General features: G+C 35.1%; 2 protein-coding genes and 1 long non-coding RNA gene across 3 annotated transcripts; all 3 read right to left on the bottom strand.

The window, feature by feature from the left end:
- Nucleotides 1–727: 727 nt before the first annotated feature.
- On the bottom strand, nt 728–7561 carry LOC146726092 (uncharacterized). The gene has a single exon (XM_085496278.1). It carries the CDS (start codon nt 7533–7535, stop codon nt 3933–3935), a length of 3603 nt encoding a protein of 1200 aa, XP_085352404.1. The 5' UTR covers nt 7536–7561; the 3' UTR covers nt 728–3932.
- LOC146726091 (uncharacterized) lies at nt 7544–11921 on the bottom strand. Its single transcript, XM_085496275.1, has 2 exons — nt 7750–11921; nt 7544–7550 (listed from the first exon to the last, which is right to left on the bottom strand). Exons 1-2 carry the CDS (start codon nt 11919–11921, stop codon nt 7544–7546), a joined length of 4179 nt encoding a protein of 1392 aa, XP_085352401.1.
- A 260-nt stretch (nt 11922–12181) lies between these two features.
- LOC146726090 (uncharacterized) lies at nt 12182–23831 on the bottom strand. Its single transcript, XR_014928656.1, has 2 exons — nt 23768–23831; nt 12182–12445 (listed from the first exon to the last, which is right to left on the bottom strand). It is a non-coding gene; the product is annotated as an uncharacterized LOC146726090 (long non-coding RNA).
- Nucleotides 23832–24184: the final 353 nt, after the last annotated feature.

The raw sequence follows: 24184 nt of genomic DNA, 5'->3' as shown, positions 1-24184 counted from the left end.
ATTAAAATAACAAATGACCGTATATGGTTAACGGGAGTTCATTAATATACATAACGGTCATATCTGTAACACCATTGCAGAACAGAACATACATATTTTGTTTGATGCCTTCATTATGGCACTGGCTGTAACTGACACAAGGAAGGCCCAATAAAAACTTACCTGTCACATGACCTTTTCCGCAATTTTGCATTTGGAATACTAGTATTTGCAAAGCCATCGGCTATTAATCATTCAAACTAAAAATACATATGGTTTGTTCAGAATTGTTCATTTCATGATGAGATATAAAATGTTTCAATTGGTCGAAAATGCTATTTTCGAATTGTTAAATTTTTTAATACTTCTCAGCGTCTAGCAATCTGAAACGATTTTGTTCCACAATTAAAAATGTAGCCCAGTTCATTTTGATATCCACACAATTCCAGAATTATTCTGTTATGTGTAAGTGCATTTGTAGTAACAGGACGCCCTCTTCAATCATGTATTTGTGAAATCTCTCAGTTTTAACTGAAAACACATGGGAATACTTGCGGCTGAATAACCATATTACAGTTAGTGATACACGTATGTATTCAGTAAATGGGCGACAGTGTAGGTGTAGATATACTTTTTGTAATAGAACCATTTGAATCAACACATCTGTTTTAGTGCATAATACTCGCAGAAAAACTGTGCGATTTATTTGCCAACAGTCAACGATGCATTAATAAACTACAACAAAATGTCTAGTTCTATAATAAATTTATTGAAGTAACAATATCATCATTCTGGCAAAAGCTAATACTACCACCATCATCATTACTACTACGGTATTCTATTTGATTTTTCGGATGATAATTAAATGCATAAGTTACTATCATGGGGATAGAACCATAAGTAATGCAGTAAAAGTTCACTGCATGTACTACATTCAATTACATTATTAGTAACTTCATTGTTGTCTTACACATCTCTCTCTTTCTGCAACCATATTAGACAACACAAGTCAGTAAAGTAATTCATTATAGATTCAATAATAGTTGTATAGTGCAGTGTTTCAGATATTCTATAGTTGACTGCAGATGCCCAGAGTGAATTATCCTATGTTCCGGTCACTACTGATATATAGCCATTGCAGACACATGTAATATCACAATGTATGACTATTATTATGTAAAGACAATGAAGTCTGATTGATAGCATCAGCGATGTCTTGTATAGTTACAGCAGAAGCCAAGATTGAATGATTCCAATGTTGGAATCATTACTGGAATGAATAGTTCCCTGCAGATACAAAGTCGAATGGTATACTTCGACAGGTTTCATGACAACACGTATGGCTCATATTATGTATCCATCAATAAATTCTGCTTGGTAGCATCCATGTTGGCGTATATAGTTCGATGTAGAGACTCGGATAGAATAATCTTAATGTTACAGTTATTATTTGGCTGCACAGTCCATTGCTGATAGAAATGTCAAATGGCATGTTTTGCAGAAATAATGTTGAAATATATGACTTTTAATAAGTATCCATCGTGAACTATGATTGGTAGTATCATTGCTGTCTTGTTTATTTCACTTTAGATGACGAAATACGATGGTGTGGCTGTTTAATGCAGATGAGCGCGATTTTTCTTGCCATGACTCCATATTGTAATGTTACATCGTAGTACCATTTTCATCTTGTAAAGCTGTCTTGATGTAATGCACAGTTCATCGGTTATCAATATTAAAAATATATTGACCCATATAATGTTGCCTAGAATAGCTGAGAGGAAGTACAACAATGAGGTGAATGTTTGATATTACAGACTTGTACCTAAAAATAGTAATGACGAGGGTAGTAGGATTGACAAAATATTGTGCTGATGTTAAATTACAGTAAGTTTTTGTGTTGATAGTTTTACATTACATTAGTCATTATATTATGATCATGTTGTGACATCATGAAACAGAAATAAAATTTCATTAGAACAAATTCATTAACATAATTACTAAAACTTACAACCACCCTGTCAACAAAATGTATATAACCACATGATAACCATGCAACAAGATAAATGACCCAGTCAACAAGGTGGATATCATCACACACTACTCATGCAAGAGGATAAACCAACCTGTCAAGGTGGATATCATCATATGGTACTCATGCGACAAGATAAACCACCCTGTCAACAAGGTGGATTTCACCACAATGTATTCATGTAACAAAATAGCCTACTTTGTTAACAAGGTGGATATCATCATATGGTAATCAAGTGACAAGATAAACCACCCTGCCAACAAGGTGGATTTCACAACAATGTATTCATGTAACAAAATAACCTACTTTGTTAACAAGGTGGATATCATCATATGGTAATCAAGTGACAAGATAAACCACCCTGCCAACAAGATAGCTCAATCTATCAACAAGGTGGATATTGTCACATAATGCACTCTGCCAATATGTTGTATATAATCTAATGGTTGTCGTGTAACAAATCATTCAGACACTATGCAGGTTAATTACAGAGATTAAAAAACACAATCAATGTACATTTACAAGTTTTGCAAATAAAATAAATTACAAGTGAAATGCAGCAACTGCATCCACAATTCTGTATTTTTCATTTTCTCTTCACTACAATAATCCTTGAAAACTATCAGTTTCTATATTGTACTGTGGAATACTTTATTTTCACTGGAATTAATTTTCGCTGAAAAGGCTTTTTGGGCGTTTTGCTTGGAATTTATTTTCACTGATTTTTGATGAGGTTAATGTGAAATATAGAAAAAAAGTATATTCGCTGAATTTTATTTTCACGGAATCATCCTTTCAGCGAAAATAGCGAAAATAAAGTATTCTACAGTATTACATTGTATCATTGTAATCAAGAGAACTTTTATGGCATATGCATTTGCTTAATCACTGTGTATAATAAATAAAAAATATTTTTTTGTATAACATAAATGCTTTAAATTTGAATTCATAAAATACATAACATGTTGCAATTTAAAATTAATATAGAAATAATCATGGTAGATAAAACTAGTAGTAAACAAATTGAAATTATTTTGACTGATTGTGGCATGTGCCAGCGACTTTCGTCAAATAACAAAATATTCAGTGTCAGCCACTGTAAAATAAATATACATGGTCATGTGACAGATAATCCACCCTGTGAATATAACATGGATAGTGATGTTAGCAAATTACTTTTGTTGACTGTCAATATGCTTCAACACGTCAGACAGGTGAATATATAATTTAGCTTATGAGCACTGTTGATATCAAGAGACATAATAATCTACGTTGTCAATAGAATTTTAACATAATAGAAATGAACAGGTTGGGTATTGTCACATATCACATACACAACAAAGCAAGCCAGTGGATATCATATGCATATAAAAGTGAAAAAAAAAATCTAGGAACATCCATAAAGTATGCAGGATTTAGTAGTGAAATGTTTGATCACATTTGCAAAGGCTAGAAAGTATTAAAGCTAGAAAAGTAAGTTAAATACCAGTTATAACACATATAAAGTTATCATATTGATAATAGATCTATAACTGGTTATCAGTAAGCTAACCGTTTACTATTATCTACAAAGAAATTGTTAACTTTTATCTACAAAGACACTCGTTCTTGTATAAAGCTCGAGCCACAACCAAACTGGCTGCAATATTAAACAGAACAATCAATGACAAATACAAGAAACAATACTCTCAAATTAAAAAAAAATGTATGATATAATTACATACATACTGATGACTGGCACACCACTACTCCATCCCCAAAACTCCACCCCCCTGCATACTTTATGGATGTTCCCCACTATAAAATGAAAAAAAAGAAAAAGGGGAGCCGCGATATCTATCCCTCCCCACACTCAGAAAATAGTTGCGAGGAGTGGGCACTCATTATTATTTTAAGCGGCGGATATAATACATACATCAAGTCAAATAAGTATACGTATAGCTTCATGGAAACTAAAATATCGTGGATGAACTGTTACATTAACACTTTCTTTACCTTTGACATACACATGATCAATAAGTGTGCCAGCTTCTGTAGTTGGTTGACATACACACTGCCTGAAACCATGTTCTTGCAGTAGCTTCATAATCGATGAAGAGACAAAGATATTTTGGTTGAAATCTCCCATGATAATTGTCCCACCTCGCCGTTTATCGAGCTCTTCCACAAGGACAAGTAAACTTTCTCTGAATATCTCTAGCTGATATGATGCCGGTCTGTATATAACAGCAACTGTTAAATTCAAATCAGTTAAACAAAATACCATGCATTCCATATTTGATATTGGCAAGTTCAAAATCTTAAATGATTTGTTTTGTTTTGCATATACTGCTACACCACCATGGCACTGCTCCATCAACTTTGCTGTATTGTCAGTAGATCTATTATAAGAAAGACATCTTGGTTTGTGATTAAAACTAAATCCATTCAATTCAATGTCAAACTGAGGTTGTCTGTCAGTTAGCCACGTTTCAGTAAGACATATGACATCAGACATCAGGAATGTATTATCATTCTGAATGTCTTGTATATGAGACTGAAGACCCTGAACATTATGCATAATTAAATTACATGTGTAATTTGTGCCTGACTGCTCGGACGACTCGGTGATGAACTTTGGCATGTTTTCCAATGCTGCTTGCACTTTCTCATTGCAATAAATTGCAGATGTTCGGAAGTCCTGCACAATGAGTCCACTCAAAGATGTCACTCGACTTAATGCCACATAAGCCTGTCCTGATGTAAAGATTTTTTTCAAATTAACAACAGCTCTGTTTACAGTTAAACCTTGTACTTTATGGACTGTACAAGCCCATGCTAACTTAAGAGGGAACTGTCTTCTGATACCACCATTTGGTGCAACAGTGTCTTCATTAACTTTAATGATAGTACTATTTTCTGGCAATGCTGAAGAAATTGCACTTGTTTTTCGTAACTTTTCACCCACTTTGGCATTATCGAATATTACATATATTGCAGACGGAAAATTATTCCCTGGTATCATAGTTATGTGACTTACAGTTCCAAATACACCATTAACTAGGCCATCTGAAACATCAATGTTTTTTGTAAGTTGAACTCTTGCACCAGTAGCTAATGTTATACTTTCTGGTAACAGATTCATGTAAACCTTCTTATGGGGATTTTGATTCCTTTCCAGTTTACCTGTCTTTGCATTTTTGGTATAATCCTGAGCCTCAATATATACAGGATCTGTGCATAGCTTATGAAGCATAGTTACATTGCATTCATCAACCTGTACATTTGTACCAAAAATGTGAATTGCATCAGTTTCCTCACCAGTTTCTCGACCTTCAAGCATTTTTACATCAGTGGAAGACAGTGCCTCTCCTTTCTTATGAATTCGTAGCCTATTAAGTGTTTCAGCAAATGCTACATCTGTCTGTCTCATTATTTCAGTCAACTCTGCAAACATGAAATTATCTTTCCACAGGTTTACAACTTCATTTCCAACACATAATGGGCTTCCTTTTACAGGTGGGAGTTGGTAAAAATCACCACAGGCAATGACAGAAACATTACCGAATGGTGAATGACTGCTAGTTTGTTTAATCTGTCTCAATCGACCATGGATATAAGCAAGTAATTTGTGGTCCACCATAGAAATTTCATCTATCACTAAGATTTGAAGTGTAGTTAGTTTACAACGAACGCTGTTAATCTTTTCATTACCCAGTGGTACATATGGTAGCTTGGCATTAACTGGTATAGATAAAGCACTGTGCACAGTCATACCTCCAATATTAAATGCAGCAACACCAGTTGGTGCTGTTAAAAGTACAGAAATATCATCAGGATTCGGTAATGAACGAGCAAGAGTGCGTGTAGCTTCATAATTCACAGATTTGATTAAATGACTTTTCCCAGTTCCAGCTCCACCAGTGACAAACACAAAAAATGGATCTGGGTTCAATCCATTGCTTTTATCTAGGCACCACTGTCGGATTTTGTAAAATATTTCAGATTGTTTCACATTCAATTTTCTCAGCATAGAGTGCCCCTCAATCGTTGACATTGAACACGAAGGTACTACAGCATGGCTATCTGAAATCTGTGGTTGTTCTTCTAGATCAGGAATTGAAGTGTCATACTCATTTTCATCAGTATTTTTCTGTGCTTCTTCAAGGCACTCAATTCGTTCAGATTCAGTTTCTGGGCATATTTTAGCCCATGCATCTTCTAATTGACCACATTCATCAAGTAATTTTGATGCAGTATCAATAGCATCAGCTTCTTTTTCGAATAAGGCTCGATTTCTGTCAACGATCAATTTCACCTTTTCCAATTGTGCATTTCCCAATTTAACTGCTCCATCCTGGTAAAAATTTTCAAAAGATTCAAATCCAACAGGTTTCAAATGTTCATCAATGCGATGAGGGAGAAAAAGTTGCAATATACTCTGATAATATTTCCCAGGATTCTTTGTCACTGAAAATCTTGCATATCTTATAACAGCAGGCTCACTTCTAGACCTTTTTTGCATATGACCAAGGTCGTTCTTTAAAGTTACTACTGGATTTGTTCTCTTGTCATTATTGACATTTGACATTTCAAATGTTGAAAGAACTCTGTACTCTGAGCAAAACGCAGCAAGACACAACATATCAAACTCTTGTTCATCTGGTCTAGCTTTGTATCTGTCAACTATGCTAGTCATCCATATATCATCTTCATCTACATTAGTACCTTCATTTTTTTTCCTGATAATCTCAAATGGCAAACTCATTTTAATAGGATTGTCCCCAGTTGGAATAAACTGGACTTTTCGTGATGACTGCTTCAGCTTTAGATTACATACTCTATATACAGCCTCTTGGGCACTAACTTCTCTGTTTTGAAGATATACATTTCCTAACTGTTTTAATGCTTTCTTAGCATCAACATTGCCTTCTTTTGTAGCTTCTTTTTGAGCATGATCCAACAATAACCCCATCTCTCGTTCTGCTTTGGAAATGTAAGAAACAATATATACAACACAGGAATATGCATCAACAACAAACTGTATATCCATATTTGCATCCCAACAACGGAGTAGATCTGCATTATACTGATTCACCCATACATCATTTGGCTGTCGTTTCAAAACAACAGATGTTTTCTTTGTTAACAATGTATTTGCCTTTTCAAAGATTTCCTGCGTAATTCCTATATCCGAGAATAAGGAATCTACACTTTCATATTCCTTTTGGTTATCAGAAAGGGCTTTCCAAACATTTCCAAGAATTTTCTTTGCATTTTCTTTTGTCATGGACAATTTATGTATTCCCATATCAGAATCTTCGTCCTCAGTTACATCAGAATCTTCTTCTAAAACGTTTTTTAATTGCAACTCATCTGTTTCATTATCAGGTCGACAAATGAATGACCTTGTGCAAGGAGGTCGTGGAAAATTGAACCTGCAATTCATGCCTTTCTTCTTGCAAGATTTTGAATGTCTTGTGCTGTGTTTTTGGACTTTGTTTACAATATCATGCAATTCTGAATCCTCTTCTTGAGAAGGCATATTACAAGTTACATACTTGTCAACAAAATCAACCACTTTATCATCAGCATCATTATCAACAATCGGAGCATTTTCCACCCAGAATAAGCAATGCGTGTGTGGTGAACCACGTTGTTGAAATTCTACTCTGTAAAAATAGTCTTTGATGTGCCCAATGGGACGTGCTGAAGACATTATTACACGAGTTAAAAAATAATGGAATCTGTGATCAAACATTCTAGCTGCTGTTACTGGGTTCTGTCTTAGTATTTCACATTTCTGAGACCATTCAAGATCACTAGCGGAAGTGCTATAGTCACCCTGTTCATGAAGTATTGTTTCCACAATTTCCTTCCATCGCAAGTCAGCAGATGAAAATGAGCAAAACCAAGTTGGTATACCTAATTGCCTTATCATTGCAAAAATATCTTTTTGGGTAGCTTGCCAGTATGGCGGTGTTCCTCTGATAGGCGTCATAAATTTGTAGCCTTCATCATTCTTTATAATCTCTATCAGTTTGTCTCGGTTTGTTAGAACCTTTGATGTTACTTTCTCACCTAAAGCAATACCATTTCCTTTACGAAGAGCAATTGACACTTTTGACTGGACCTGCTCCAATTCAGACAAATATTGTGCATAGAATATAAAGTCTATATTTCTGGCAAATCTGCCATCAGCATTCATTAAACGTGTATGTAGATACCGTCCTAGGGTTATTCGAACATCTCGGTCATCTTGAAGTGTTGGGGATCCAGTTGGATACAATACTGGAAAGCATTTTGCTTCATTGCATTTGTCCATCAGGACTCTTACTGGTTTATTGTGCTCTGCTGGTGCAACACATACATCATCAAAGTGATAATCAAGAACTTCTTGACCTATGTCAAGTGGTTGTAAGCAAGTGTCCACAAACATTCCATGAACATCGTCTGGTTCATTCTCTGTATCAGATGTTTCACTATGTTCTTTGTCAGAAGAGTTCTCATTATCTTCATTTCTTGATAAAGTGTTTTCCCAATCCACATTGAATTTTACATCTTTATACCATTTATTATTCGTTTGAAGATACACTAAAGCATTTTTGACATGACCTTTCTTAACACATTTAAACTGGTAGTGACCTTTGTATGTAAGTTTTCGCTTCAGTTTAACTCTTATTGTCTGATCCTCTGATTCAATTCTTGGTAAAAAGCTTGTTGCTTTCACCACACTCGATGGTACACAAACAACTGGCCCATGAACGCCTTTTTGACCACCTCTTGGCAAAGCCAACATTTTCAAAAATGGAATATGCAATGCTACTAAATGCTGTTCCAAATCATTGAGGCATTTTAATTCATCAGGGATAGTTTTCAAGTCAAGGTTGTTCACAACCGCTTCTGCAGGCATCTTTCCATGCAAAAGTTTCCTTTGACATGTATAACAAATCCATAATTTACCAGCAGAGCTTTCCTTTAACTGACATTTATCATCACATGACAAGTTGCATGTATGTAAATAGGTCTCTGTTATACACTTCTGTGCAATATATTCTCTTTCCTTGTCAAAAGCGTGTTTGTTACATATAATCACTTGATTTCGAAATAGTCGTCTGTGACAGACACTACAAATGCAATCCGGTCCTTTGGAGACTTCACATTTGAATAGAGCTGTAACATGTTCAATATTTTCATTTTCTGTTTTCATATACACTTTTTGGTTAATACTACGTTCAATCAAGCGCTGCTTATAATCTACATCACAACGGTATTTTTCTACACTCAACCTCTTTTTAGTCTTTCTGAATTCAACATCTTGCTGATACTTTTCTGTAAACTTTGATTTCTTGGTCTCCCTGAATTCAGCATCATGCTGATACTTTTCAGCAGACTGAGCTGCACAACGTGCTTTCTTTGTTTCTCTGAATTCAACATCTTGCTGATACTTTTCTGTAAACTTTGATTTCTTGGTCTCCCTGAATTCAGCATCCTGCTGATACTTTTCAGCAGACTGAGCTGCACAACGTGCTTTCTTTGTTTCTCTGAATTCAGCATCTTGCTGATACTTTTCAGCAGACTGAGCTGCACAACGTGTTTTTTTGGTCTCCCTGAATTCAGCATCTTGCTGATACTTTTCAGCAGACTGAGCGGCACAACATGCTTTCTTTTTTTCTCTGAACTTAGCGTTTTCATGGTATTTGTCATAACTCTGCTTTTTCTTTCTCTCTCTAAATTCTGAATCCATGTGGTATAGTTCTTGCTCTCTTACATAACTTTGCTTCTTATCATTTGATTTGGGTAATAAACTTTGACTAACTGTCAGGTTTTTCTTTTCATGATATCTATCCCGTCTGACTTTCAATTGCTGACGTCTCGATAGAGATTTACGTTTTCTTGCCTTGTTTAATTTGCATACAACAGGTACATTATCATCAGTTTCCATACAAACATTTTCTGTAGCACAGTTACTATGTGTACAATTCCTCGATTCACCATGCATCTTTACACACTTCACAACTTCATAGTGGTTTTCATTGCAGTGCTTTAAGTACAAACCATTAGTACTATTACGGGAGCTTTTACTAGTTTGAGTAAATCGTCTCCACCTATCAACATTGAATGTATAAATATCTGTTGCCAGCATATCGGCTGCGACAAAAATTTCAACCTCTGTGCCCCATACACCGGGCAATTGTATATTTGATCGTGTTACATAATCATTAACTGATTGGTATTCCGGTCTAATATATTGAGAGAAAAGTTGGGCATTCAACTGCAAGTGCTGCACAATCTTGTCTCTTATCGTCTGGTGATTTTGCTCAGTACCACTTATACAATATGATAAAGCTCTGAACAAGCAATTACCATCACCTTCAATATTCTTCGTATAACAAGGATCTCTTAGTTCAGAACCATATAAATGCCCTAAGGTTTCAGTTTGATGTTCATATGTTAAACCAAGTGTCCTGCAAATGCCTACACATGTACTTGCCTCAAGTGGATTAAATGTAAAAGTAACTTCCCTGTACTCATTCATAATTACTAAATCATCATCACTAGACGTTACGTTAATTTCATTTGCTATGCCTCTGGAAGCAACAACACTAATTCCTGTTACTTCAAATTGTGTGTGTTCACTTACGTTCATGGATATTCCAAGATTACAACAGTGTTGATACACCTGCTCAACATTTTTCATTTGCAAGAGAATACTCGAGCCATCTGCTTCAACCATGCCTTCAGAATTTCTTGAATGTGAATCAAATACACAGTAAATGCCATCTGCATTCAATACAGCAAACGTTGCTCCATTAAAAGTGATAAAACAAGCATCAAACTCTGACAGTGTTTTGTGCAATGCAGTATCCAATGATACAACAAACTCACTTTCTGCATGTTGCTGGGAACCCATTAAACCAACTAAACTGTTACCAACTGTGACAGAGAATCTAGTGTCAAATAACTCCACTTCTTTGTCTAATTCAGAAACTAGAAGATATATTGCATTAATTCTCGAGGACAAATCATTATAATATTCATTGCCAGCTTTCAAAATTGTGTCTAAATCATAACTATCCCATGATATAACATTTTTAATTTTACTGTATACAAGCGACAATAAACAGTTAGCTACACACTGTCTTCCAACATTTTCTGATGGGAAAACAAATGGATCTCCTTGATGAAAATTGCCACTGATTGCATTTACATTCCCATCAGTGAACAGCTTTTGAAGCTGGTCAAATGTTTTGTAATCTATTTCACATTGGTTTCTCAATTCATTAGTAAGTATTGCATCCTTTCGGAATTCATTTGTAAGCATTGTGTCCTTTCGTTGCTCATTTTGACAATCATCATCCTGAAAATCATCAAGATACTTAGTACTGTAATTTGTGTTTTGCTGGAGGCACGAAACCTCACTGTAATTCATGTTTTGCAGGAGGCAAGAAACCTCACTATCATTCCTGTTTTGCTGGAGGTCAGGATCCTCACAATCATTCCTGTTTTGCTGGAGGTCAGGATCCTCACAATCATTCCTGTTTTGCTGGAGGTCAGGATCCTCACAATCATTCCTGTTTTGCTGGAGGTCAGGATCCTCACAATCATTCCTGTTTTGCTGGAGGTCAGGATCCTCACCGTCATTCCTGTTTTGCTGGAGGTCAGGATCCTCACTATCATTCCTGTTTTGCTGGAGGCCAGGATCCTCACTACTGTCATTCCTGTTTTGCTGGAGGCCAGGATCCTCCGTCCTCCTGTTTTTTGAGAGGACAGGATCCTCTATGTCAATATTCCTGTTTTGTAAGAGGCCAGGATCCTCAGTCTCATTACTGTCGTTGTCATTCCTGTTTGTAAAGAGGCCAGGATCCTCTGTTGTGGTCAAGTTTCTTCTGTGTTTCCTTCCTTTCTTCCAGTATTTACTTCGAGGCATCTGGAAACGACATAAACCAAAACGCAGAATACATTATTCAAACATGCATTGCAAACATTTTTTAAAAACACTGAAGCAACACCACCACAGTGTTGATCAATGAAGTGCACAATTACTCCATACTAGTACTTTACTGGAGTTTTAAATATTAACAACATTCAAGTCGATTAGTTTCTATGCCAACCATTCTTCCAATAAAGTAAATTTACATTTCATCACTTATTGCACATCCACCAAAAATAACTTGCCTGCACAAGTAATAGTTTTGGGTAACAGGTTTATTTGTAATCAATATTTACCTTCCCTTTATGGAAAAAAATACAAGCTCATGAGTCAATGTCACTCACTAAAAGTCTATAACTAAAGGCTTATGAAAATGCAATAATATTTTTGTTTTAATGCAACAAATATTTGAAAATTTCATACACAGACTTCAATCTGAGTAATCTAAGAACAATCCTCCAAAAAGAGAAAAATGGTGGTGACCTTCTCCATTAAAATGCAGCTTTGAGACATAATCTCACCTGAAAATATATAAGCCAAGAAAACAAAACTCCATTAATTAAAATTATTTACGTACATATACTATCAGGTGACAGCATAGGTTTACTGAGTAAACTGTATACTATCATGTGACAGCATAGGTTTACTAGGAAAACTGTATACTATCAAGTGAGAGTATAGGTTTACTGAATAAACTGTATACTATCAAATGACAGCATAGGTTTACTAGGAAAACTGTATACTATCAAGTGACAGCATTGGTTTACTGAGTAAACTGTATACTATCAAGTGACAGCATAGATTTAATGAGTAAACTGTATACTATCAAGTGACAGCATAGGTTTACTGAGTAAACTGTATACTATCAGGTGACAGCATAGGTTTACTGAATAAACTGTATACTATCAAATGACAGCATAGGTTTACTGAGTAAACTGTATACTATCAAGTGACAGCATAGGTTTACTGAGTAAACTGTATACTATCAAATGACAGCATAGGTTTACTGAATAAACTGTATACTATCAAATGACAGCATAGGTTTACTGAATAAACTGTATACTATAAAATGACAGCATAGGTTTACTGAGTAAACTGTATACTATCAAGTGACAGCATAGATTTACTGAGTAAACTGTACACTATCAACAGATAGCATAGATTTACACTAGCATAGTGTACAGGTTACTCAGTAAATGTATGCTATTAGTTGACAGTAGACAGGTTACTCAGTAAATCTATGCTATCAGTTGATAGCATAGATTTACTGAATAAACTGTACCATCAGTTGACAGCATAGATTTACTGAGTAAACTGTATACTATCAGTTGACAGCATAGATTTACTGAATAAACTGTACATCAGTTGATAGCATAAACTTACTGAGTAACCTGTACATTATGCTAGTGTAAATCTATGCTATCAGTAGATAGTGTACAGTTTACTCAGTAAATCTATGCTGTCAACTGATGTACAGTTTATTCAGTAAATCTATGCTATCAACTGATAGCATAGATTTACTGAGTAACCTGTATACTGTCAACTAATAGCATACATTTACTGAGTAAACTGTATACTATCAAATGACAGCATAGGTTTACTGAATAAACTGTATACTATCAAATGACAGCATAGATTTACTGAGTAAACTGTATACTATCAGGTGACAGCATAGGTTTACTGAGTAAACTGTATACTATCAAATGACAGCATAGGTTTACTGAGTAAACTGTATACTATCAGATGACAGCATAGGTTTACTGAGTAAACTGTATACTATCAGGTGACAGCATAGGTTTACTAGGAAAACTGTATGCTATCAGGTGACAGCATAGATTTACTGAGTAAACTGTATACTATCAAATGACAGCATAGGTTTACTGAATAAACTGTATACTATCAAATGACAGCATAGGTTTACTAGGAAAACTGTATGCTATCAGGTGACAGCATAGATTTACTGAGTAAACTGTATACTATCAGGTGACAGCATAGGTTTACTAGGAAAACTGTATGCTATCAGGTGACAGCATAGATTTACTGAATAAACTGTATACTATCAGGTGACAGCATAGATTTACTGAGTAAACTGTATACTATCAGGTGACAGCATTGATTTACCGAGTAAACTGTATACTATCAGGTGACAGCATAGATTTACTGAGTAAACTGTATACTATCAGGTGACAGCATAGATTTACCGAGTAAACTGTATACTATCAGGTGACAGCATAGATTTACTGAGTTTACTGTATACTATCAAGTAACAGCATAGATTTACTGAGTAAACTGTATACTATCAGATGACAGCATAGATTTACTGAGTAAACTGTATGCTATCAGGTGACAGCATATATTTACTAAATAAACTTACTGTATACTATCAAGTGACAGCATAGATTTACTGAGTAACCTGTATACTATCAGATGACAGCATAGATTTACAGAGTAAACTGTATACTATCAGGTGACAGCATAGATTTACAGAGTAAACTGTATGCTATCAGATGACAGCATAGATTTACAGAGTAAACTGTATACTATCAGATGACAGCATAGATTTACAGAGTAAACTGTATACTATCAGATGACAGCATAGATTTACAGAGTAAACTGTATACTATCAGGTGACAGCATAGATTTACAGAGTAAACTGTATACTATCAGGTGACAGCATAGATTTACAGAGTAACTGTATACTATCAGATGACAGCATAGATTTACAGAGTAAACTGTATACTATCAGGTGACAGCATAGATTTACAGAGTAAACTGTATGCTATCAGATGACAGCATAGATTTACAGAGTAAACTGTATACTATCAGATGACAGCATAGATTTACAGAGTAAACTGTATACTATCAGATGACAGCATAGATTTACAGAGTAAACTGTATACTATCAGGTGACAGCATAGATTTACAGAGTAAACTGTATACTATCAGGTGACAGCATAGATTTACAGAGTACCGGTAAACTGTATACTATCAGGTGACAGCATAGATTTACTGAGTAAACTGTACACTATCAACAGATAGCATAGATTTACACTAGCATAGTGTACAGGTTACTTAGTAAATCTATGCTATTGGTTGACAGTATACAGGTTACTCAGTAAATCTATGCTATTGGTTGACAGTATACAGGTTACTCAGTAAATCTATGCTATCAGTTGATAGTGTTCAGTTTACTCAGTAAATCTATGCTGTCAACTGATAGTATACAGTTAACTCAGTAAATCTATGCTATTAGTTGACAGCACACTCTCATAAAATTTGCAAAAGCCAAAGACCTTGGGATGCTCACAAAGGTAAGTGAGAGATTTTCTACGGATTATGTAAATTGAAGATGCAGCTTTAACAATGCAAAACTTCTTGTACTTAACTATGTTCCAACATGCACACTTTCCCTTACACCACTATGTCAATCATATAGCTGTTAATTAATTCTCACCTGCAAAATACGAAGGCAAAGAACATTATATTGGTATGTTAGTGCAGCAGTATGGTCAAAACAATCACACTGAAATGACTTGCTGACTTCATATTAACAAAATTGAAATATACTCTACAGATTTGTATTATCAGTTTGCACTAATAAAAACATACTTATTGACAGGAATATTCCAAACACATGTGATTCAAAATAGCAAACTCATTGTCACTTATAAAAATTTTTGATGTACCATAAAATCTGTATTAGAAGCCACATCCCTAATAGAAGTCACACCCATTCTTTTTGAATAATTGACAACCAAACATTCACAATTTCTCATATGATGCTCTAGTAGAAGCCGTATAATACAGATTTTACCATATATTTTCTTAAAATCGCTTTAACTGATAAAGCATGTTAATACACAGTGCAAAGAAACAAATTATAGGAAGCATATGTTGCAATCTGGCTCAATGTGTTTAATAAGTCATTATCATACACAACTGACAGAATGTCAATTATTTGAAATGTTTTAACAATATTAAGATTAAAAAATAATTACGCACAAATGAAATGAAATTAAATCACCTTGAAGCAGACATAATTTTTCCCACAACATACACAGACAATTTGATACCGTAAAAATCCTAATATAAACCACAGTTTATATTACCTTACAATGTATAAATTTAAAAATTGGGGTCAAAAGCTCTAATTCAGGGTGCAGTTTATATTACGCACATATTGCAATCACTAAATGGGCGTGGCCACCCCCCACAAAACATGCAAAAAACAAACAACACACCATACAATCTCTTGAATAGGCATCAGGGAAGTATGAAAGGCCTTAACTTCGGTTCTAAAATAGGCGTCGTGTATTGTTGAAAAATTACAGTCAATCAAAATCAAAGAAAGCTTAGAAAGAACTCCCATGTGCTGAGAGTATTGGAGACACATTAAATATAATTCGAAATTACTTAGCTGAAAACTAATTATGCAAATCAGAAAATTAATATGACCAGATTTGAGTGTAAAACTAATGAGGTCTGCGCAATGTAACAGAAAATCTATGTCTCCAAGTTTAATTGAAATGTGATTAGAACCAAAATATTATGAATTATTATGCTTATTAGGGAATTAATATGAACAGATTTTTACCCCAAACTAATTAGGTTTGTACATTGTCCTAGAGCATCTTTGTACTAAGTTTCATTGAAATGGAATAATTAGTACCGTGAAAACTCCAAAATTTCGACCCCTCTAAAAATTCGACCACCTATTTGTTTGCCGGGTTTCGGTGTTTTATTTACCTCCAAATTTTCGACTCCACTAAAAATTGCCGACTCATTCTTATTCGAAAATTGCGACCAGTTTTAGTTTTCCCCCAAACGAAAAAAAAAACCGATGTGAGCGTTCAAACGGGACCTTCCTCGAAGGCATGAATCCGGGTTTCTGATTGACTGAGAGATTTTTATTTTATTGGTAACGAAAATATATTCTAAATAAACGAAGTTTCAAATAAAAACGAACACAAAAATCTCGGCATGCTGCGTTTCTGAATTGTTGATTATTACTGTACTCAGTAGTGATTATAATAATGTACACAAAATAAATTTGTTGAATGGTTATGAAATACAAATAAAAGTCAACTTAGTTTCATCGTAAGCGAATGATTCCGGTCTCGTATAAACGTTTGATGCTGTAGGATATCCGCCATGTTCTCTTAGGTCAAATAGGTCAAATCGCTAATTAACCAATCAAAAAGCTGGATGATGCCAACGTGTTCAAATTACCATAGCTTATTTAAATATGTTAATGTTATTGAACGCAATGCGGAAGAGATTGATGTTGTAGTACGATATTTTGGCTTGGATTTTGATGCGAAAACGGCATGATTTTTTTTAAATAAAAAAATTAGTTGTTTTTAAAAAATAAACTGGTCATCTGAAGAATAATTTAACATTGTTCTCTTGAATAGGCGTCGGGGAAGAGTGAAAGGCCTTATTTTGGTTCTAAAATAGGCGTTACGAAATATTGAAAAATTAGTCAATCAAAAAAAAATTGTACATGATACAAAAAATACTCAGTATTTTTAATGTAATATGCATTTATTTTTTTTAATTTTCTTGGTAACGAAAAGTATATTCTAACAGAAGTTTCAAATAAAAACACGAATGCATTGCTTAGTAGCAAATGATCTCATAACGGTAGCTCGATCCGGCCATGCTGCGGGTCACAAGTGAATAACTTACTTGTTTTCGAAGTGTTGATATTGGTGATTATTATTTAGTAGTGATTACAATAACGCACGAAAAATAAATTCGTTGAATTGTTATAAAATGCTACCCCAGACCATTCGTCCCGGTGTTATCGCTATCGCCACACGAGACTCCAGCTTGTCTCCTATACAATTTGACTGCGCACATCCAGAAAGTAGATGTAGCTGTGATTGGTGGAATACTAATGAGTTGAGTGTCAATCAAACGCCCACGCTATCTTTAGTAAACAAAGTCACGTGACACGCGCCATTTTAGTTTTGGCAGGCGATTTCAAGGCAGCACGCTTAACCCTTTCGTTCACAGGTTGGGAGATATTAGAATGACTGACAATTTCACGCCACTGTTTTACATTATTGGCGGATTTTTCTGCGCTATCAATCTTTCTCTTACAAACTAGACATAGATGAGACGACAGAGTCGCTCCTTTCACAACGTCGCACTGGATCAAATTGGAAAGACGATTTCCATAAGTTATCCCTCCTGCTTTTCCTGGCTTGAATAAATTCACACACGACTTTAACTGTCCACAAACTAGAAGACTACACGAACACAGTCTACAATAGTCATCCGCAACAATATGTATGTATTTCTTCGGTGTACTGATGCACGAATGCACCGTGACACGGTGTTTCTCGGGTGTCGCCATCGCTGAGAATGCCGCCGGCGCAATTTTTCACCCAATTCGCGATTCTGTTTTGCAACATTTTATCAAAATTCCCTTTGACAAAATCGCCGACAAAAGCACCGCTTTGCTGATCTTTTGTTCTATAATTCTTAATGCAAACACCGACCCTAGTAGTAATTAGTAACGTCGCCTAGTACATATGAACGGTCGTCATTGCAAATCGAACATCCTTTTGAAATTTGGACGTCGGGCAGGCGATTTCAAGGCACCGCACTTAAATATTAGCAACATATTTTTCTGAGCGGTTGTTTATTCTCTTTCAAACGAGACATAAATGTGACGACATAGTCGATCCCTTATCCACCGCTAAGAATGCCGCAATGTTTCGTTCGTTTTGCAACATGCCACAAATCGTCGAAAAAAACACCACTTCGACGGAAGCTTGCGTAATAAGGGGGTTAAAACAAGAAAACAAATGCCATGTTTAATACATATCGACCTGTTTTACTTGCGAAAGATAACGGAACATGAACTCGTTTCGTGCGACTTCGAACCCGAAGGAACACACCAACAACGTTGAATTTACCCGCTATCTTCCAAATATGGTATATTAATTTATTCAGTTGTTTATTTAGAGTGACGTCCGCGGTCGAATGCGATTGGCTATCGATGTCAGTGCAAAGGTCATATGAATATTAAAATTAAGTGGGCGGAAGGAAAATTGTATAGGAGACAAGCTGGAGTCTCGTGTGGCGATAGCGATAACACCGGGACGAATGGTCTGGGGTAATAAAATGCAAGTAAAATTCAACTTAGTTTCCCCGTAAGCGAATGATTTCAGTCACATGTAAACAGCCGATACGATATCCGCCATGCTTTTGAATGCTCACGTGACGTATTATTGACCGATGCTGGATGGTGCCCATGTGTCTAAATTACATAGCTCATTTAAATATGTTAATGACAGTTCAGCGACCTCATGGTGAACGCAACACAGAAGAGATTTACCGATAATGTAGTGCGATCTTTTGCCTTTGATTTCCATGGGAAAACGGCATAATTTTTTTTTTTAAATCAAGAAATTATTTGTTTTCGAAAGATAAATTATTCTTCAATGCTCAGTTTAACACTTTTACGGTGATAAAAGCTCATTGTCTAAAACTTACGAAACACAGACGTATTCAGAAAGAGTATTGACAGAGGTCGCAGCCAGAACAAAAGCAGTTTCATTGCCTGAATGAGATGTTATCACCGCTGAACAATAAATAGGTGTGAATATTTTTAGGCATGTTGTCGAAACAAAGAATAGGATTAGGAACAATGCTGTTTTGGAACAGCTGGTTGAAACAATGAAGTCAGTCACGGTCTTGTTGAATTGGGGGTTAGTAATAGGTACTTTTCATGTTTTCAATTTTTGTTAAGAACTCTTTAACCCCAAAGCCGGAATTGGGGGTGCGGTTACTATTACGTATGCGGTTTATATTAGGACTTTAACGGTATCCACGGATTATTACCAAAAACTAATCAAAACCTAGCATTAGTTCAGAGCATCTATGTACCAAGTTTCATCAAAATCCAATGAGTGGTTGTTTAGATATCAGTGGAACAGTCATGGAACCACTAAAAAATAGCTAATTATCATGCAAATTAGGTAATTAATATGCACGGATTTTTACCAAAAATTAATCAAATCTGCGCATATGTTCAGAGCATCTATGTACCAAGTTTCATCAAAATCCAATGAGTGGTTCTTTAGATATCAGTGGAACAGTCATAGAACAGCTAAAAATTAGCTAATTATCATGCAAAATAGGTAATTAACGAGCATGGATTTTTACCAAAACCTAATCAAATCTGCGCATTGGCCCAGAGCATCTATGCACCAAGTTTCATCAAAAACCGATGTATGGTTCTTGAGATAGCAGTGGAACAGTCGGACACACATACACACACACATACACACATACAGACACACTAACTGTTCACATGATAAAAAAAAAAAATACTCAGTATATTTAATAAATATGTATCCATTTTTTTAATTTTCTTTGTAATGGAAAGTACATTCTAGCAGAAGTTTCAAATAAACACAAACATGAATGCATTGCTTTATAATAGTAGCAAATGATCATAGTACAGTAGCGCAATCCGGCCATACTGCATAAATAACTTACTTGTTTTCTTAGTGTTGAAAAGTATTACTTAGTAGTGATTATAATTACGCACAAAAAATAAATTCTTTGAATTGTTATGAACTGCAAGCAAAATTCAACTTAATTTCGCCATAAGCGAATGATTCCGGTCATATGTAAATGTTCAATGTGATACAATATGATATCTGCCATGTTTTTTGAATGCACACAAAACGTGTTTATTGACCAGATAGATCAAGTTGCTAATTAACCAATCAAAAAGCTAGATGGTGCCAACGTGTTCAAATTACCATAACTCATTTAAATAGTAGTTGTTTTTGAAAGATAAACTGAGCATTGAAGAAGAAATTAACTGTTTTACAGTGATAACAGCTCATTGTCAGAAATTTACGAAAACATGGACATATTCATAAGGAATTATGACAGAGCTTGCTACCAGAACAAAAGCAGTTTCACTGCATGTCTGACATCTTATCACCGTTGAACAATAAATAGATGTGAATATGTTTAGGCACGATGATGAAACAAATGAATAGGATGAGAAACAATGTCGTTTTGAACCAGCTGGTTAAAACAACGAAGTCAGTCACGGTCTTATTGAATTGGAGGTGTGATTTTCAATTTTTTTTGAGAACTCTGTAACCCCAAAGCCGGAATTAGGGGTGTGGTTACTATTACATATTTGGTTGATATTAGAACTTTAACGTTACAAATAATAAGTAAAAAATAGGTATTGAAAAAAATTTTGAGGAAAAAATTACAGCAAATATTACACACAAAAAATGTTAAATAAAAAATCCCACACACAAGAGGCAATAATTAGCATGCGTTGAATGTGAACAACAAATAAGTGAACTTCATCCTATCATGGAGGTAAAAAAGAAGAATACAATCAAAGCAAGGCTTGGATCAAAGGTACCAGGAGAATCGCCACTGTTTCTACATACTTCATGGAGTTTATTTGCCGAATGGACCAAACAGTTGGCTTTTAGTGTGGTAAGGATTACCATGCAATAGCATATCACAGACACCTTCAGCAGCACTTGGTGATTTTCATTACAAATTCAGTCAAAATTTTATAAACAAATATGGCGTTGATAGATAACACACACAAGTTTGACTACGAAGCTGAAACTGCTATTTCCTTCAATTCAGAAGACGTAAATAAAATCTAAGGCCATATTACAGACAAAGAATTGTTTTGCATATGCTGTGAATGAAACAATTGCTCGAAAACAGAAAATGCAGCAAATATCTTGTACATTGTGTATAAAGAAAATTGACACACTGTCACGGGAAGTATGACATACACAGGGTATAAAATTCAAAAATTGTAATTTCTAACATCAAAATTCAGTGTCTGGTACAACACAGTGTGGTCCATGTCATGGACCATTGCAAACACCATACAAGCTTTCTTTTTACTAAAAAAACATTTGTATTAAGATTTTGAAATATTACAATATTAAGTTTATTTCCTGTTCGAAAGTATTTGAAAAATTATTTCAATGCCACAAAAATGATAAATACATCTATTTAATTTACTTTTTCAATTCCACAGCCAGCTGGCATACAAGTGATAATAAAATAAATGCAAAATTGTCATCTAACTGTAAGGCCATCGCTGACTAGCTCCTGATTTGGAATGACAATTTTGGTTTCAAATACCCCAGTAAATTTGTTTATTTGTTCTTCGTGTTATTAGGCTCTTATATCATAATAATAATACTATTTATTCAACACTAAAACGACCTACAATAGTGGCGATCACGTTAGAGATCTCGGCACGTGCTGAGACTCGGGACCGAGTCGGCACGTGCCGAAAATTGTGTGTGAACGGTCGGGACTGAGTCAGCATGTGCCGAAAAGAACTCGATCTCGGTCCCGATGGATGCTTGGGACCGAAACTCGGCACGTGCCGAGATTTACTGCCTGAACGCTCGGCACGAGCCGAAATCACGCCCTCGGTGGTAAATTTAAGAAAAACATAAGTTGATTGATACTAGCATGAAATTACGATAACAGGAAATTCGGATATACGAGTAGATGGTCGGATGCTGTAGTAATGAATGCAAACCGTCATCAGCGACCCATATTTATGTGCTGCTACAACCTCTATTTTCTTGCACATTTTACATTGACGTGAAAAAAATAATTATGTTTCGAATTTTCTTTGCCTTTCATGTGCACGATGGCTCGTAATAAACACCATTGCAACAAATGGATATAATTTCACTATAACAATTATTATTATCATCATATGCGTATCGTTTGGGCCAACAGATCGACGAATGAGAGCGTGATTTCGGCACGAGCCCAGTCGGTCCTAAGTGGGTCCTAAATAACGTGAACACAACTGCTGTAATCCCTCTGCAAACACAACTGATTAAAAATTTCGGCACGTGCCGAGATCCCGTAACGTGAACGTAGTAAATGAGTTGTTCTATGGTCGTATAAAATTAAAAATAAAGATAAAATAGAATAAACTAAGAAAGGTTAATCAACTACACAAAATGCTAAATAAAGCTAAATAATATTACAAACACACAAAGGATCACAATAAACTTGTATGGTACAATACAATACACTAGCTATTACTGCTAAGTAGTGAAAAATCACATTAAAATCACATTAGAGTCCATTGTGGAAAGAATATTTTAATTTTGGTGGGGCTGCTCACATCTCATTTGCATACATTTGTGTATGTATTGTGCAGTCTTATTCCTCAACAATATTTCATAATTGCTTTGAATTTTTGGATTTCATCTAACTTACTGAAATTTAGTATAATTACCTTACAGTACTTGAATAATTCAATTCTGTGTTCATTGTAAAGACTGCAGTGCATAAGGAAATGTACCTCATCTTCAATCTGCTTTTTATCACAGTTTTGCAATGCCAATGTTATTTTTTTATATGCAAGGAATTTTTCCACACAAAAAAAGACGAACCCAGCCGGATCGTTTGACTGTAAACTTTATGGTATTTCTTTCCGATTTATAGGAATCTCAAAAAACAGTTTCTCAACTTGTCTCTTATTTGGTTTCACGGCGGCGCACATATAGTTAATATCGATAAATCAATCGCTTTTATTTTATTATCACTTGTCCGCCAGTCCGAATGTAGGTCCGGATCAAACATGACGTCATTTGAAAAACGCGCCATGCTCCTGAAGCTAAATTGTTTTCATTCATAATTCAACAACAACAGGTACAAATTATTAAAAAATCACAGTCACGGTATTCTAGAATATATATGAATTGACAATAAGCAGTAAGAATACTTAGATAGCGAATTAAAATCATGATATCCCTAATTAAACACAGCGGTATTTAAAATGTAGTACTCACCTTCAAGGAAATCAGGTTATGACCCTTCACCGAACCTCGTTCCCAGATGTGCACAGCTTTCGACATTGTACTTCGCAAATATGCAGTAAATTCTATTTTATTACAAAAATTGTTACGTGTATTTTACTTAGAAATTTTAAAACTCCAGATCCAATTAAAAATGAATTCAAGAATAGTTTATACTTATTTAGTGACCAGTCACGCTGATTATGTCTTGGAATCGAGGTCAATCGGTAACTAAATAGTCCCTTTTGTCTTTGGCGATTTTCTGCATTTATCTGCCAGATTTTTTAATCTTTTATCATTGTTTGGTGTTAGTCTTTTAATTGTATTAATGATAATACAGTACGTCCCTATTGTATGCAAGTTTTAATTACTAGTAACTTGTCGCGAAACATTGATCGAAGTCACTCCGAG

The sequence above is a fragment of the Saccoglossus kowalevskii genome, unplaced genomic scaffold (assembly GCF_978046115.1).
Source record: "Saccoglossus kowalevskii unplaced genomic scaffold, keSacKowa6.1 SCAFFOLD_35, whole genome shotgun sequence".
In the NCBI taxonomy this organism is placed as follows: domain Eukaryota; kingdom Metazoa; phylum Hemichordata; class Enteropneusta; family Harrimaniidae; genus Saccoglossus; species Saccoglossus kowalevskii.
This window is presented reverse-complemented; position numbering and strand designations above follow the sequence as displayed.